This window comes from Hyalella azteca, unplaced genomic scaffold, assembly GCF_000764305.2.
Source record: "Hyalella azteca isolate HAZT.00-mixed unplaced genomic scaffold, Hazt_2.0.2 contig9041, whole genome shotgun sequence".
In the NCBI taxonomy this organism is placed as follows: Eukaryota; Metazoa; Arthropoda; class Malacostraca; order Amphipoda; family Hyalellidae; genus Hyalella; species Hyalella azteca.
Genome location: NW_025939121.1, coordinates 23,518 through 40,836, shown reverse-complemented (window position 1 = coordinate 40,836; position 17,319 = coordinate 23,518). Strand labels below are relative to the sequence as shown.

The window sequence follows — 17,319 nt, the reverse complement described above, 5'->3', positions numbered from 1 at the left end:
GGTGATATAATGCACAATTGCAACAAATTCAAATTATCTGCATTTGACAACTAAATGAAGGTGAACTGTTGATGCATAGGTACATAATATTTCGTGCGATGTCTTCTTGGCGCTCTGCAGACATGGACAGCGCGATGTCTGCATCAAGTCTTCAAGACATCAATAGCGCGATGTCTGCATCAAGTCTTCAAGACATCAATAGCGCGATGTCTGCATCAAGTCTTCAAGACATCAATAGCGCGATGTCTGCATCAAGTCTTCAAGACATCAATAGCGCGATGTCTGCATCAAGTCTTCAAGACATCAATAGCGCGATGTCTGCATCAAGTCTTCAAGACATCAATAGCGCGATGTCTGCATCAAGTCTTCAAGACATCAATAGCGCGATGTCTGCANCTGTCTCTTATACACATCTAGATGTGTATAAGAGACAGGTTGGGGGGCAGCATGGGGGATGTCCAGGGGGGCGTCGTCCACGGCGGTGGCTTTCTTCTCTGCCGCCGCAGGGCGACGAGCGGCGGCAGCGGAGGCGGACTTGCGCGCCCTGGCGTCGGCCTTGCGGTGGCCGCTCTTGCCATCACGCACACGTCGCTCTGTCACATGACAACACGTCACTACACGCACACGTTACTACACGCACACGTTACTACACGCACACGTTACTACACGCACACGTTACTACATGCACACGTTACTAGTTTTTCTGCAAATCAGCACGTCATTGCTGCATGACACACTTCCCTGATGTACATTCATCTGCCCGCACCAATGTACAGGAGGGGTGGGGGGTTCAGCTGGATATATAATATAAATTTAATTCTTCATTCACTTCATTCACAAAAAAAAAAGATTCATTAACTCCCTTTTTCTAGCCGGGAAGAAACTTCAAATTTCTATTGGTGTCATGAAATTCAATTTACAAAATCCAAAAAAGGATGTCATTTAAAATTTTTTTAAACTCTTGTTTACGCAACACCTCGGTATCTCGACACGGCAGGTATCCTGCTCTTTAATACAAATACGGCACAATAATACAATTAAAATCTCTTATACAATATATACCGTGTAAATATTGTATACTGCGTAAATATGTACTAGCTTAATATCATACAAGGAATGATCTCACCGTCTCAGGCCGGACAGACCAGGCAACTGACCGCCACAATAGCCACTAATGCCACAATGACGTGTGATGCCACTTACCGTTGGCGAGGCGCAGGCTCCTGAGCAGCAGGGCATCATGTGCCACACTGGCTCTGATGCCACGGCCATGGCACACGCCACACAGCCACTCCTCATCGCCCCACAAACTCGCAACGGCTCCCGTTACACCGGATGAGGGCACGGAGCCACAGCCAGGATGGTACCACTCGCCACACCCGCCACACTGGCGCGTTGATGTGGCGTTGATGTCTTCTGTGGCGAGACATGGCAGGTGAGTGGTGATGCTGATGGTGTGGTGGCAAACACAAGCGATAATCTTTATAATCTTAACAGCCATCTTGGACGTAGAAGTCCCAGGCCACGCTATAGTGTTGCGCCTCCTGTAGGCAGGCCGTCGCCGCTAACAAGGCTCCGGGTGACAGTCAAACATAACTACCGAGAAGCAGCCCTCAGTTGGGCCAGCTGATTCACGATGCAGTTATTATTACTATTCTACAAGGCAGTTATCGTGGCGTCTGGTTCAAACGAACTTCGAGGGCACGTCACACATAAGTTTAATAACAAGTAAAAAATAAACAGGCACGAGAAAAGATGGGAATGAATAAAATGACTAAGCACTAGATTCATAGGCTCTACGAAATAGTTCCGTCTTTAAAGCCGTCGACGAAACACCTGCAACGAAGGAGCCAATGTTACGGAAGCCGGCAGACGGTTCCAGGTTCTGGCGGCGGCGACCGGGAACGCTCTGTCGCCGACGGTAGATAGACGTGTAAATGGTACGGCGAGGTCCGCTGTTGATGACGAGAGCAATCGTCTTCTATGAGGCAGATCCAACACGCGCCGCAGACCTTCCATAAGATAAGGAGGCGCCAGACCGTGAAGGCATCGGAACGCCAGAACAGCGACCTTGAACTGAAGCCGGTGAGGATCGCGTGATATCGGTGTCACGTGGTAAAATTTTTGCTAATTGCACACGAGTTGCGTAGCAGCGTTCAGTTTACTAAGTTCCGTGTTGGGAAGTCTATGGAGTGTAGCACTACCGTAGTCCAATCTGGTCAGAACGAGCGCCACCACGAGCGCCTCGAGAGACAGCGTCTGACGCTACGCATTCGTCGCAGAGCGCCAAAGCAAGCGGTGGTGACTTTAGTAATGTGTAGTTCATAGAAAGTTCCGAGTCCAGCAAAATCCAAGGTTGCGAACCGAAGACGCAGGCATGACAAACTCGTTGCTCACGCGAACAGGGTTGGCAGTAAGCTGATGCTGGCGCCGAGCAGTCGCAAAACAAATAAAGTCAGTTTTTGGTGCATTGAGCTGGAGCCGGTTGGAGCGCATCCATTCTGAGACGGCGTCCATGCAGACAGACACACGGTCCTGCAACGCTGCAGGGTAAGCCGGTACACAGTAACAATAAATTTGTGTGTCGTCGGCGAACATAAGAGGATTCATACTATGTGAATCAATTATGTGCAACACATCAACAGTGTNATTATTGCTGTCTCTTATACACATCTAGATGTGTATAAGAGACAGCCACCACTACCCCCCACCGCCACCACCACCCACCACTAGTAGCACAGGCAGCGCAGGTGTTGCGGGGCGGCAATAGCAGCTGGTGGGGGGGCTGGTCTTCAGGGGTGGAGGGCCGGGACCCCTCCCCCCCACTGCCCCCCCTTGAAGGGGGACTGCACCCCCGCGAGGGGGGCAGCAGCGGCGCCACTGATGTCAGGTAGCTTGTCTTCTTGCGTTTCTGGGGGAGAGAAGTGATGGTTAGTGCGACTACGACTGATGGAGGAGACTGCCGACTGAGACAGTCCACTGAGACTGGCGACTGAGACAGTCCACTTAGACTGGATACCGAGACAGTCCACTGAGACTGGCGATTGAGATAGTCTACTGAGACTGGCCAAATAAGCTCTGGAAGCAAGGCCCAATCTCTGCGTGCAATAACTACAGGCAGTTACGGCGATAGAAGCCGTGGACTGCGCTGGAGCACCGTAATCCAGACCAGTGACACTGGGTGAAGATAATAGCGCCAGTCAATACTTAAGCATGCTGCATCATGAGCGGACAGTTCGGCATCAGGCTTCACCTACTCTGGCCTAACCTATTCACGTTGTTCCACCTCTTAAACTTTCAACAGCCAATGATTGGCTTTGCACGCTCACTTACTCCGCCTCTTAAACTTTGCAGTCAATGAGCTTTGGTTAGGTTAATTCTTTGCGGAGTGTATGGGCAACGTGAGTTGTTAAGCCAAATACAATATGACCAAGCATACCTAGAGCACACGTAAGTGGTGGCCGTGGGCATACGGCGCCATAGCTGCACGACCTAGAGTCTTATGTCTTAGAGTCTAGCTCACCCACTTGGTTACCTGAGTTCAGTAGAGGCTGAGGAACATGGGGAGGAGGCCTGGGGGGAGGAGCAGAGAGATGAGGCCTGTGGGGAGGTAGGGAGAGAGGAGGCCTGACAGTCCCCCTGCTGGCGCTCATATAACCTCTTGTATCGTAGCTGCTGCACCAGCTGCTTCTGTAGAGGGGACATCGCAGCTAATTACCGGGGCACGAGTAAAGCAGCGTATTGACAACAGCATTAAGACCTTAACATCATTCAGATTGAAGCATCATTGATATATCATTGTACCGGTCACCCGCACGCCCCGGTAACAGGTTCAACGGTCATCCACACCCCCGGTAACCAGTTGAAACAAGTATGAGCTGCCGTATGATGTACCAAGTATGAGCTGCCGTATGATGAAGTATGATGTACCAGGTACAAAGTATGATGTACCAGGTACAATAGGTCAGGTAGTCGCGTAAGGTCCAGCAGAACATAAGAGTCTGAGTTACCTGCTGGGCGTCTATGGAGCGCAGGCCGCTGAGTAGACTGCGCAGCTCCAGGATCTTGGAGCGATCCTGCAACAGCGATCACTGTTAATGCCTTCACCATCAACACTCATCACTGTTAATGCCTTCACCATCAACACTCATCACTGTTAATGCCATCACCATCAACACTCATCACTGTTAATGCCAGCACCATCAACATTCATCACTGTTAATGCCATCATTATCAACACTCATCACTGTTAATGCCATCATTATCAACACTCATCACTGTTAATGGCATCACCATCACACTCATCACTGTTAATGCCATCATTATCAACACTCATCACTGTTAATGCCATCATTATCAACACTCATCACTGTTAATGCCATCACCATCACACTCATCACTGTTAATGCCATCATAATCAACACTCATCACTGTTAATGACATCACCATCACTACTCATCACTGTTAATGCCATCACTATCACAATCATCACTGTTAATGCCATCACTATCACTCTGATCACTGGTAGCGCACTCACCATCAACGCTCTGATCACTATTGATACACTAACAACTGTCACCATCAAAACTTCGCGACAACTTACGCCCGGCGCAAGACTTCACTCACGCATGAACAACAAGCGCGCAACTCGCAGTCTCGCAGTGCCTCGTCAAGCAGGCACGAGGCGGGCACGCGGTGCTGGCACTTACCTGAGGCTGACGCTGGTGCTCCTCCCACGCAACCTGTTGACATACGGTATATGTTAGTGACTCACTAGTGCATCATGTTAGTGCATCACTAGTGCACCATGTTAGTGCATCACTAGTGCACCATGTTAGTGCATCACTAGTGCCTCATGTTACTGCATCACTAGTGCCTCATGTTAGTGCATCACTAGCACCTAACACTAGCACAAGGCACGCTAGGCTCGGTGCTTGTCACCTCCACTAACATAACCGTTAACACAACATGTCGTTCATTTCACTGCAGTACATTACATGGTTCGTATGTACGTATGAATACGTAGACGTGTACGAGGAAACATTCCATGGGAGCCTGCTACTTACCATCGTAAGTAGCAGGACCATCGTCCACTGGATGGACGATGGCAAGTATCATTATGAATCAATGAAAACGATGCATTATTCACTTAGTTTAAATACCATCAGTTTGGAGCATAGTTCATGCGGCGCCGGACTGCAGGCCCTAAACCTCCACCACGTTGCTGCATGACTAAGCATACTTTTGAGTTCGGACACAACATGTTTCACGCTTCACGTTCATGTTGTTATGGTCATAATCATATGTAATAGTTTAATGATTTCATCCGCAATATAATGAGCTATGTTCCTGTTTACAAGAAGGATTTTTATTTGTATAATCAGAGCTGTGAAGACTGCGACAATTGCCGGTCAGTTATTGGACGAGACAGCGCCGTAGCTACGAGTTGCGCTTTACTTGCTCAGCCTTCACGATAATTAGATACTATTAACAACATCCCTAGCATGTAAAGGGGATAATTCATGCTCAATTTCGGCTATTCCATGAATATAAATCATTTTTTATTGCTACTTAAATTTAAATCAATACTATTCCATAACGCCGGAAAGTTTGGCCTATTAAGTGAGAATAAAGAAAGGTTACACTGCTTACACAGCAGGTCAAGGAGAAATCTTGGACGACATAACTGGAATATAATTACCAAAAGTATTATCTACCAATATTTATAGCCTAATATATGACATTTGAAAACATTGATCACCTTCAAAGTTATCTGAATTCAACTTGAGAGGCTTTGTGGCATGCAAGAATCTACTCAGACCGCCGCATTGCATCTGCCGACATCTGGCAGCTCAGCTCGCAACAGGCTTGGATCGCGGAGCACAACTTCAGGGTAATTTCCTAGCATCCAAGCATCAATTTCCGTTGAAAAGTTTTAATATTAAAGCTTTTATTCATTGTTACAACATCACAAAATATTATCGATGTTTATAAAAGAGAGGCAGGAAAAAGTAATTTTGATCTCATCTAAAAAATTTTTGCTTTACAAGCTCACAAAGTTATTCTCTGCATCGCAAACTTCGATTACCTGCATTGAAGTTAAAGTAATCAATTACAGTTGAATTATTTAGTAACAAGTTTAAAGCTGCATGAATGTTTAAGATATTTTAACTCAAGGCATTTATGACTCGAGAGATCACAGTTAAATTAATAGAATAGAAGAGTCGGCACTGAAGAAATAGGCACATGGCCTGTTGAAATGAATTAGACTTTCTTCGCAGAGACGGGAAAACTCTCAAGATTAATTACTTCATCTTCTATTCCTACTATAACTAAGACCAACGCTTTTAAGCAAATAAAAACGATAATAAGATGATGTTCTCGGGCGATGAAAAGATATCCTCCAACTTCAGGGTAATTAAGGAGACGCTGACAGGGTAACTGCGACATTGACCAGTTGGCGGGCAGAGGCATGGCGTACAATGGAAGAAGTGCACATAACATGTAAAAAAATCTACAATGAGAAATTTACATCGGTCCAGTCTATTTAAAAAATAAATTACTTCATCACGTGCTTTTAACACATTATTTTATTGACAAGGACAATGAACGCTTACAGCCTCTGAGTTTTGTATGATAGATACAACTGCTGAGTAGGACGTACAGTAAGCATAGATACTTCAAACGCGATACCATGTTAACGAAACCATGGTACACTAATTCGTTATATAGAAACCTAAATCCAAAACATAGGTTCAATAAATTCGCGATAATCAAAATCAGTCGCAACTACGGTTGAACTACCCAACGTTTGCAATAGACAGTTCGAATGCGCACGATTGCAGTCCTGATATTTGCTATCACGTCAAGAAGTTTCGGTAAGAAAACGCCTCGCGTAACATCCAAAACAAAGAGTAATATGACGTCATCGATAACGCACATGGCATGGACTACCAATTCAGTGAGGATGGAAAACTTACGTACTGGTGTCTGGTTCACTTGGGTAAAAAAAAAGGATTTTTCAAGTAAAAATATTCAAGCAGAACTTTGAATTAAGAGATGAGTAACTTGATGTGGAATAAACACTTTTAAAGGAAAAAAGTACTCTACAGAGTCCAATATATTTCTTATCAACTATTGTGCACAGCCAAAGTAAAACTATAATCGATGAAACAACGAATATAAAGGTAGTATTTCCGATCATTGGAAGAAGATTTTTCGGAAACTTTTACAGTACCCACTTCAGGCTACTTTCCACAGTTCCGGAATTTGAAAATAAATCTATTTAAGAAATTGTCATTGAGCGGATAAGATGCGTTTTTATAGTGTTCATGGTGGCACATTTTACCAGTGGCTGCGACGCTGCGTCGCCAGAATGATACAAGGAATAATCAATCGCACATGCACTGAAATTGTGAAGCGTGAAGCCAGCTTAAGCTTATAAAACCTTGGTGCGATAATACTGCGATTAAATTGTTAGAGCGAGAAAACGAGAAAAATCACTCCGGTCAATTCATTTCAAATGATCTGAAACAGTAAACAGCAATAACTAAATAAGGCATTAAGGCGACATTTGATAATGCGATTATAAAAACATTCATTTGCAGTAGGTAATTCGCGTACATGATCATGATGATGCATTCAGAAGTTTAAACGGAAGCAGGTCAAACGCAGGGCTCATTCTGGATGAGTTGTCCAAGATAGCCGAGTTCATAACATTTCTCTAAAAATAGAAAATGAATTATTTTAAACAACTGGAATTAGATCAATGCCCTTTTAGCGCTAACGACTGCCGAGATACATCACTCCGCCGCACACACATGACTAGTCTTGACAGTGGGGAAATAAGTACGCTATCTATTTAAAGAGGTTAGTAAGGCAAAATACTCACCATATAACTTTTAAGAATGTTGTACATCTTGTACTGATACTTGAAGAGCTCTTCCTCGCACATCTTTGCTTATCAAGTGTCGTCACACTACACTGTAGAAAAGAACCTAGAAGTCGAAGAAAAATTTGGCGATGTCCTACTCCCACTGCTTCCAACGGAAGAATGTTGGAACTCGAGAACGTAGAGGTCTCGTTAACCGAGTCTGGGGGCAACAGTTTCAGCCGTGCAAAACAATAATAAAAATCAACATAGAACATTAAATAATTGTTTTAATGTGATGTGAGATGATTGAATACAAAGAAAGATCATTTCTGAATGAAAGTGGCATGTATCATTAAGAAAATCTACACCAGCATCCTATATTCGCTCTCAGAACATAATATTTGCAACCAAAAAACTCTTCATTAAAAAATGAAGCATTAAATTAAACTATTCACCGAATATACTTGTAAATATCAACAATAGTAATTTAGTCCCCCCTGTAATGAGTAACTAATGGCGATTTTTCAAAATTTACGACAAGTTTTGTTTAGACACTCTAGCCAGACTAATTTCACGTGGTCCTTTTTTCGCTAGAAGATTGGACTTTCTTTTAAGTTGTAGAAAATCATCAGAGTTCCAATTTTTGCTTCATAAGGCAGACAGAGGTTCAACATACTTTATCATCAAACAGCTTTAACGATAAATGCAATAAATGCCTAATTAAAAGTCAATTATTTTCATTTTGACACGCTGGCTAGTACCTCGTGTCAAAATTTTGCAACCGCTCATTAAACAAATGGAAATGATGACTGTAACTATAATTTGATAAATTTATCAAATAAAAGAAATCCGGAAATGATTTTTTTGGACATCGCAGAGCGATTCATGTTCTTTACTATAGATCGGTTTGAGGAATTCAAGCAGTATCTCGTAAAGAATTCACTTATTATTCTAAGACAAGTATAAAAACAATTCCCATAATTATTCGTAAGTTTATTATTTCTTTGTCATTAGAATTATCTACGTTTATTTGTGTAATTTTCACAGAATTCTTAATGAGAATAAATTGCAGTTAGCCTAACTTACGGACATAGGAACACAAATCTACTCGAAGTTTCACTGTTGAATTCCTGCCGCTCGAATTTGTTTTCGCATGCTCTTCGACAAACGTCTGCCAAATTTGTTTCAGCGGCATGGCAAATAATTTGAGGGAAAAATTTAATTCGGGAAAATATTCTTGTAATTAATAAAATTGTAATTTTATTAATAATTTTTTCGATCTTCATCAATATGAATTACTCTAACAATTACCGCAGCAAATTTCTCTTCATCAGAACATTTTTTCATTCATTTGCTAGGTTACCACACCTTCAATAAAAAGTACTTTTAAAATGCTTAGTTTTGAACTTTTGACTACTGAGTTTCTAAGCACAGTGAGCACTGAGCAGCACTATTATATAGGTACCGTATGTTGACGTTCATGACTCTAAACTTCATTAATGAAGTAGCAGCAGTAGCTATTAGCCTATTTTCAAGTTTCAACCTAGCAATTATTGCAATGCAACCAAGCAATTATTGCTACCCAAATTATTGTTGATTCATGTTAATGACAATGAAAGAGGTTTTGATGGCATGGCACGTCCACACTCCAAAGTGAACTCCATTCCAAATTCAAACTCTGAAGTGTCAAGTTTTTTAGTTCCCTAAAGTTCTGAAGTTGAGATCTGAACCCTTGTGACTTGTCCTAGGTTCAACTTCTCAAGCCTCAGCAAAATGGGGTTTTGATATAGGCCTATTGTCTTATAATCACTTCTTTTTCTCTAATTTGAAGCCAATTTACATGCCTCCAGCTTGCGCTTGCTTACCACTTGGGAGTTGGGAATGCTGTAAGCCTGTAACAACCTAATTCCTCTGCAGACAAGCATGGAAAACATCTACCTCTAGGTCTAGGGCCATGACTACTGACTAGCAAGTAGCCAACTGACAGGAGCATTCCTGGGGATTTCCCACCATTTCCGGAACCACCAGATTTCTGCCAGATGAATTACCTCCTATCTAATCTAGTCTGGAAAAGTCCTATTTTTGTCTGAAATATCGCGGCTCTAATATCATATAATTTCAGTAGGTATGAAATCCCGCGGCTCGAATGTCATAAATTTTTGTTTGATTAAAAAATTGCGGTTTGCACTTTGCAAACATGTCATTTCATAAAATTTTCAACTTCCGCAATCCGCATTGCTTTACCGTTTCCGCCAAAAATATCTTGCAGATAAAACTTGGTAAATCCATAAAACCACTGCTCGAAAAATTCAGTCGCGGCTCGCCAAGTAGATATATTCCATACTAGTATCTAATTGTTAATAAAAAAGCTTGCTTCAAATTGCTTGGGCTGCAAGATTCCAAAATTTCCAATTTTATTAAAAAATTGTCACATTAGGGCATAGTGACAAACCAGAGATTTTTTAGAAGCAGTTAATTTTTAACTTCCTCATTTACCTAAGATTTAAACCAATTTCTTATGAATGATAAGGCTGATATCCAGGATACCTGATAGTGCTGATACTTTACTGGTCTACTTAAGGGACTCAAAAATGAACTTGAGGGCAAGTCTAAAACACTCTCTGCTTTGGGCAGCTTTGCCACTATGCATTAGGGCCACAAAATTTCAGAAAAAAGTACTAAAATTTAAATCCTGCCTGCCAACATGGAGCCATAGTGAAATTCTAGGAAGGGTCCGATGGGAGGTACAGGGTGCGCCACAGAAACTTACTTATTTGAGAAAATTCCTGTGCGGTTAGTTGGTTGGGTAGTGGGACGAGAGGGGGTGCATCTGAAGGGGAAAGTTCCCAAGTTTGTTTCTCAAATAAATTTGCTATAGTGCACTGTGCAAGAATTAACTGAACGCAATTTTGTTGCCCCTCAAAATGCATGTAAAATGCTGGTTGACAACCTGCCTGAAGACGCAGTTGTTTTTTTCAGTGGCGAGGCTCACTTCCACATTTCAGGCTGCGTTAACAAGCTAAACATGCGTTATTGGTGTGGTGTAAATCCACGCGAGTTTCACCAGAAGCCACTTAACTGTGAGCGAGTTACTGTCTGTATCTCTCTCAGAGGCGATCTCCAATGGCCGCCACGCTCTCCAGGTTTGACTCCATGCGATTTCTTTTTATGGGGATATTTGAAATTTCTGGTTTATGTCGATCAACCACAGACCATAGCACACCTCAAGAACAACATTTGCGACGTCATTGCCAAAATACCGATTGATATGCTGCACAGAGTGGAAACCATTATGAAAAAAGCGACTTCATTAGTTTATGCGCAATGGAGGCCGTCATTTATGAGATTTAATTTTCAAAACTGTATGAAAAAAAATTTGGGATACTGTTTTCTTGAATAAAAAAAAATTTAAAACAATAACTGAAGTACTTTTGTTTTTATTGACCTTTCAAATAAGTAAGTTTCTGTGGCGCACCCTGTACTTGTGGCACTCCGCCTTTGGTTGAGCACTCCGGCAATTGGCAACTTGCGGCGGTCTAAACTCAGCCCAGTCTAAACCCAGCTTGGTCTCTCCTAGACCCCAGTAGAGTTTCAAAATTGATTTTGATGAAAAAATAAGAATTGAACTGTAAAACTGCTTACTGACTTCCCTTGATTGCACTTGCAAAATGCCATCAATGATTGAAAAAATGACAATAACTTACTTTCATCAGTTGCCTAGTCATCTTTCTGGGCCCAGGCTTCCCTGACTTTCATCCTTGGTTTCTCTTTCAAGCTTTATGATTCATGCCATCATTGGAAAAGAATGTCCATAATATACAACAGTCAAAAATATGCACAAATCGCAACTCCCTGTAGAAATATGTGGAGTTTTGAAATTGATATAAATAAATCATTAAAGATTTGAACTGGGAAATTCCTTAGTTAATTATGTTAGTTCCAGAATGATATCAATGACGTATAAAATGACTTATAGTCAAATGGGATAAAACAGGATTGCAGCCTGTATGGGGTAAGAAAGGGCCAGCCCATGGCGTGCATTCTAATTGCAGTTGCACTGAATTCAATTTGACAAAAGAAAATGTTAGAACAATCATTGCCTGTCATTTCAGTGTTTGTGGCAACCCTCTTCTGCAAATAATGAATTTCTGACCAATTTTTAAAGAAAACCTATGTAAAGAAGGGTCACAAAATAGTTAACCCTGTTTGGAAAATAAGCTCTGTCTAATGACAAAAAATTTTTTGGCCAGTTTTGTGGAAGTAGGCAGGTAACCTCAAGTAATAGGCAACTTTTTAGACATACTAGGCATTCCTACCTGCCACCATCGCTGCCTGACATGTATTCTAAAATGGGGTAAAAAAGGACCGGACATGGGGTAAGACGGGATCACTAAATGATCCTGTTTTACCACATGGCCTGTAATTTTGCACCAATTTAATTGTGTTAAGTGAATTCACAATAAAAAAAAAGTTCATTAAAATATACATGAAACAGGAATATATATTTTAATGACAACCATAATTTTTTTGGAGAAATAAATCATAGTTTTGGTTAATTACTTTCCATTCTATGTTGCCTGGTGCACAATTCTATCTGTGACATTCTACATATGCACAATTCTGTGACAACCAATGATGCATTAATTTTTTGTTAAATGAAATTTTTTTGCTGAGCAAGGTAAATGTAAACAAAATTCTTTGTTTTTGATTGATTTTTTTAGTTAACTGGAGCCTTTGTTAACCAAGGTTCCACTGTAAATGTGTTTTTTGGGGTGTTCTTATAACCCCATCTTGTGGGAATGGCTGCCATTTTTTGGATTGAGCTACACAAATTCAGTCGATCAGGTTTTTAAGCCAACTCCTGTGTGCAATTTTTATGTAAGTAAAAGTTTTTAATACAGCGAATATATATATTTTTTGCTACAGACCTTAGCAGAGGTACTTATCCAAAATCTCACTTTTCATACTTTTTTCAGGGGTTTTTTAGAGGTAGTAAATGTATGATTTCTTAACTAACTTTATGCTACATAGATAGTTAAAATGTTGAACTTTACACCACTATTTTAATTTTTAATATATTTTGATAACTTTAGTTGCTACAAGTTCTACAAAATGTGGGACAGCTGTCCCAATATATTCTGCCCGGCCCTTATTACCCCGTTCGATGGTAGTTACCCCATTGGTCAGGGACTGCTGGCTTTAAAAGAGAATGCAAACATCTAAAAAAAAAAATTCTGAAATATTGGTGGCTCCTTCATCTAACTGGATCTCAAAATGTGAATCCAATTCAATAAAATCACTTTAGCTCTTGCATGAAGATTCTTGTTTCTTATTCTTATTCTATTAATAGATTTTTTTCTATTCATCCTGATCTCGGATTTGAAATTTGTTTTAACATAGAAGCACGATAAAACTTCTTGACTTGTCAAAGTCATACTTATGAATTCAATTTGAATGAATCAACTTTTTTCCTATTGTTTGATCTACTGTACCTACTGTAATTTTAACTACTAAAAACTAAGAATATTGCTGTGTACAATAATCAGACAAAATATTGTTCTTCATTTCATTCCCTCATTAGTTACAGAGATAGTCTGATATTCTCAGGTTGCCAAAGTAGCCATAAACCTAATAAATAAATGCTTGGACTATTAATTATTCTAATTATATATGTGTACATATTGATTAATTTGTACTCATTTTTGCAGATTTCTAGACTGTGTGAGTTTCTCAGTGTTACTTAACGTAGCAGTTCCTCTTCAGCCACTTGAGTAAATTGTTGGCACCGCTGTGACCATGGCGAAGCGTCCTGCTGGGTCAGACCTCAATAGGGACAACTGGGACCAAGATGATGAACCAGAACAACAGGTAAAGGCAAATATTTTTTATTACACTGAGATGTTAGTTTAAATTATTTTTTGGGAATTGAGTATATATTTCTCTCAATCTACTACTGATCATTCAGTCTCTTAAATTTGTCTCAATTGTAATATAAAAGTAATGGTAAGTTTCATGACCAATTTTCTTATGTCTCTCATAGTCTCATTACCATAAAATTTTCCCCCATTTCAGCCTACATTTTTGCTAATTTAATATTACCTGGTAAATAGAAAGAAATGAAAACTATAGCAAATAAAATATAGACCAATATTTAAGGCATCTTCATCATACAGTTTTTATTTGTTGATTCTACAATTCTAGCCTTAAACTCTTGAAATTCGTTATCCATTTAATTACCTAGTGCTTCTGCAGCTAAAACGTTTCAAAACATTCATGAATGCACTTGCAATCAAATAATTGGTTCATGTTGTATCTAGTAATCTATTACACCAAGCACAATATTTTATTTTGTAATTCACAGGAGGCTTTTTTCAGGCATTTGGTGATGGAGCTTTTCAGCGCGCGTCTGAGGAAGAGTTAGCCAGGCGCAAGATCAAAGTAGCCAAGCGTAGGTCTGACTTGGTCACTTCGGATGGCAGTGACAAGCCCAGTGTCTTCAAGAACTTCTCTGGCTTCTCTGGCATGACGAATGCTAGCAGCTCTGCAACCACTTTTGATTTTGGAGCTAAAAGTTCAAGTGAACCAAAATCTGAAATGAAGAAGCTCTTTGAAGCATCTAGTTTCAAACCAAGCACTAGCATTGGCTCTTCAACATTACCTACATTCAGCTTTTCTTCTTCTACTAGCAACAAGGAGAACTCTAAACCTTTAGAAAGCAATTCAACTTCTGTCAATGGATCGGCAAGCTCCAGCGAGTTATTGAAAAAGTTATCTGGCAGCGAAGGAGACAGTAACAAAGTATTTCATGAGAAATTGAAGTTATTGAATGAAGGTGTACTGCAGTGGGTTCACAAGCACGTAACGGCCAATTGTCTCATCAATTTAAATCCTGTCTTTGATGACTACAGAAAACACTTTGATGCTCTAGAAAAACAATTTATGCCTAAATTTGAGAAGAGTGCAAGTACTTCTTCTGCTTCATCATCTACCGTTGTTTCGAGTGCCTCAAGTTCTCCTTCGTTATCTTCCACTAATGTAACATCACCAAAGAACGCCAATGAAGCTGCGTTTTCTGTGACTGATAGTGTAAAACCGGTGTTCTCTTTTGGAGGAGGAACTGACTTGAAACCGAAAGAGAATCCAGTTCCTGGAAAAGTAGATGTCTCGAAGCCTGCTTTTTCATTCATGTCTTCCACGTCAACCAATTCTGTTCCATCTGTAACTTTCAGCGAATCGAAGGATAAAAATGTCAGGACTCTAGATCCTAAGCAATCATTTCCTGAAGGAGTTACTTCTGGACTTTTTTGCTTTGGTTCAGCAGTAGCTCCCAAGTCTGGCAGCGGCAGTGGAGGTTTCTCATTAGGTTCAGGAATGAATTTTGGAGCAAAAGAGAACACTGGATTCTCATTTGGCGGAGGTGCCTTGTCCTCGGGAGCTAAGGAAGGCTCTGGTTTCTCTGGCTTTGGATCAAAAAGCGCCTTGACTTTTGCACCTGTACCACCAATAGCCTCCGAGTCCAAAACGGAAGAAGATGAAGAAGAAACGCCACCCAAACCCGAAGTGCTGGAGGTCAAGGAAGAGAACTCCTTCTATGAAAAGAAGTGCAAACTTTTCTACAAGAAAGATGGAAGCTACGCTGACAGGGGAGTTGGGACTCTCTTCCTGAAGACGGTCGGTGACACCAAGAAGACGCAGCTCATCATGCGGGCTGCAACGGCTCTAGGCAATGTTTTGCTAAACATTGTTTTGAATTCTTCTCTTCCTACACAGAGGATGGGTAAGAACAACGTCCTCATTGTGTGCGTGCCCAACCCACCGTTGGATAACAAGGAAGGAACAGATAAACCGGTCACAATGCTCATCAGGGTCAAGACTTCTGAAGACGCTGATGAACTTTTTAAACAAATCAATGACCATAAAGGAGATTAGGTGTCTTTGAAGTTATTTTTTTTTTAAACCACACGTCGGATATAACAATCTTGATGTTCTAAAAACTGTGTTTAAGCTTAACTTTATCATGGGAGGAACCATAGAAACTATGTTGTTCTTGCTCTTGCTTTCACTAAAACCATTTTTAAAATCGTACTAGAAATATGCAACCGTAGGATCTACTGGAATAGCCTAACCATACCCTGGTAATTACAAACTTTTTGACTTTATTTTAGAACTATCGTACGCTTTTTGCGTGCACTCAACTTAGTTGCTGCGTAAACTTCAATGGATTTGAGTCATTGATGACCGCCGATTGCCTGGTCTGTGTACTGGAATTTATTGTTTCATGTTCCGCTATTGGTTGCGGTCGCAAAAGGCTTAATTTTCAAATTATAAATTTAGCGCTTGATTAATCAAGAATCTGCATTGATGATTAAATACAACTGCATCACTTTGCCAATCATGGTGCAGTAATTTCGTGTCTTTTTTCTGAAGAAGCTATTTGTTTAGTGGAATTTAGCAAGTCTTGTTATTTCTCAAGTTTATTTTGAATAATTACTCTTCATAAACATGGATTGAATGCCAAATCCTCTATTCTTGCCGTCTTCCTTATCGTAGCTTTTCTGGGGTTTGCTTTCTCTACTTAAACGCGTTTGCTTCTTATTTATTGAAACAAATTTTGTTGTTTGCTCATAAGCCCAAATGTTCTTGAACCTATATAGATTTTTTTAGGGGGGGATATTCTTCTCCATTGGAATTGGCCAAATATTTTCCCTCATTGCAGGTCTTGCGTCCTTTTGATGAGTGAATTAAATAATCCGACATACATCGCGTATTGCTTACCTTGTTAGCGGGACGGCCCTACACACACTTGGCTCATGCATATTTTCCGACATTCGATTTTGCTTTCTCACGGTGGCACCCTGTCCTTAGGTTCCTCTGATGGAAACGAGTCTAGAATTTTCGTACAAATTTTATATTGTTTAGAAGTTGCTACATAGCTTTAAAGTACTCGAATATTAGTAAGATCAAATGACAATCCTTATGATGGTTCATTTGTAGATGCATGTAGCCTTGTGAGGCATGAAGATAGCTCGGTAGACGTTCAGCCTCAGCAATGTTCCTTGTTAATTTGAAGAAAACTAATCGTGTTTCCCGGAATAATTCTCCAGTTCCATTTGAAATCTTGTTATGACATTACTCCTGATACATTTTTAGTTTTTTTAACAAGTATTTTGACAATGATGATATGAATCCTCGCAACGGAGCCTGAAGAATTGATAGTTAAACCTGTTCTTAGATTGGCGACAGATGTGCGGCTCATTGCTCAACTGTCACCAGCACTCGGCACGACGAACTTACCGTCAAAGAATGAGGTGATTGGCCTGTCTCAGTACCAAAAGCTGGGAGAAAAGCGCTGCTGCTGCGCAGGAAGTTATGCAAGTGTGGGAAAAAACTGAGAAAAAGGTCAAGTGTTCAAACGAACTGCAGGAGAAGAATGATAGGAAAAATAA

General features: G+C 40.8%; 2 protein-coding genes and 1 long non-coding RNA gene across 3 annotated transcripts; 1 reads left to right on the top strand and 2 right to left on the bottom strand.

The window, feature by feature from the left end:
* Nucleotides 1–446: 446 nt before the first annotated feature.
* LOC125178348 lies at nucleotides 447–2,905 on the bottom strand. Its single transcript, XR_007156868.1, has 3 exons — nucleotides 2,728–2,905; nucleotides 1,204–1,416; nucleotides 447–593 (listed from the first exon to the last, which is right to left on the bottom strand). It is a non-coding gene; the product is annotated as an uncharacterized LOC125178348 (long non-coding RNA).
* A 626-nt stretch (nucleotides 2,906–3,531) lies between these two features.
* On the bottom strand, nucleotides 3,532–8,079 carry LOC125178347. Its single transcript, XM_047881875.1, has 4 exons — nucleotides 7,892–8,079; nucleotides 4,710–4,742; nucleotides 4,011–4,076; nucleotides 3,532–3,690 (listed from the first exon to the last, which is right to left on the bottom strand). The coding sequence occupies exons 1-4, from the start codon at nucleotides 7,952–7,954 to the stop codon at nucleotides 3,532–3,534; spliced, it is 321 nt and encodes a 106-aa protein (XP_047737831.1). The 5' UTR covers nucleotides 7,955–8,079.
* Nucleotides 8,080–8,803: 724 nt separating this feature from the next.
* Nucleotides 8,804–16,631, top strand: LOC108665758 (nuclear pore complex protein Nup50-like). Its single transcript, XM_018152553.2, has 3 exons — nucleotides 8,804–8,860; nucleotides 13,582–13,741; nucleotides 14,249–16,631. Exons 2-3 carry the CDS (start codon nucleotides 13,670–13,672, stop codon nucleotides 15,800–15,802), a joined length of 1,626 nt encoding a protein of 541 aa, XP_018008042.1. The 5' UTR covers nucleotides 8,804–8,860; nucleotides 13,582–13,669; the 3' UTR covers nucleotides 15,803–16,631.
* The last annotated feature ends 688 nt before the right edge of the window (nucleotides 16,632–17,319 follow it).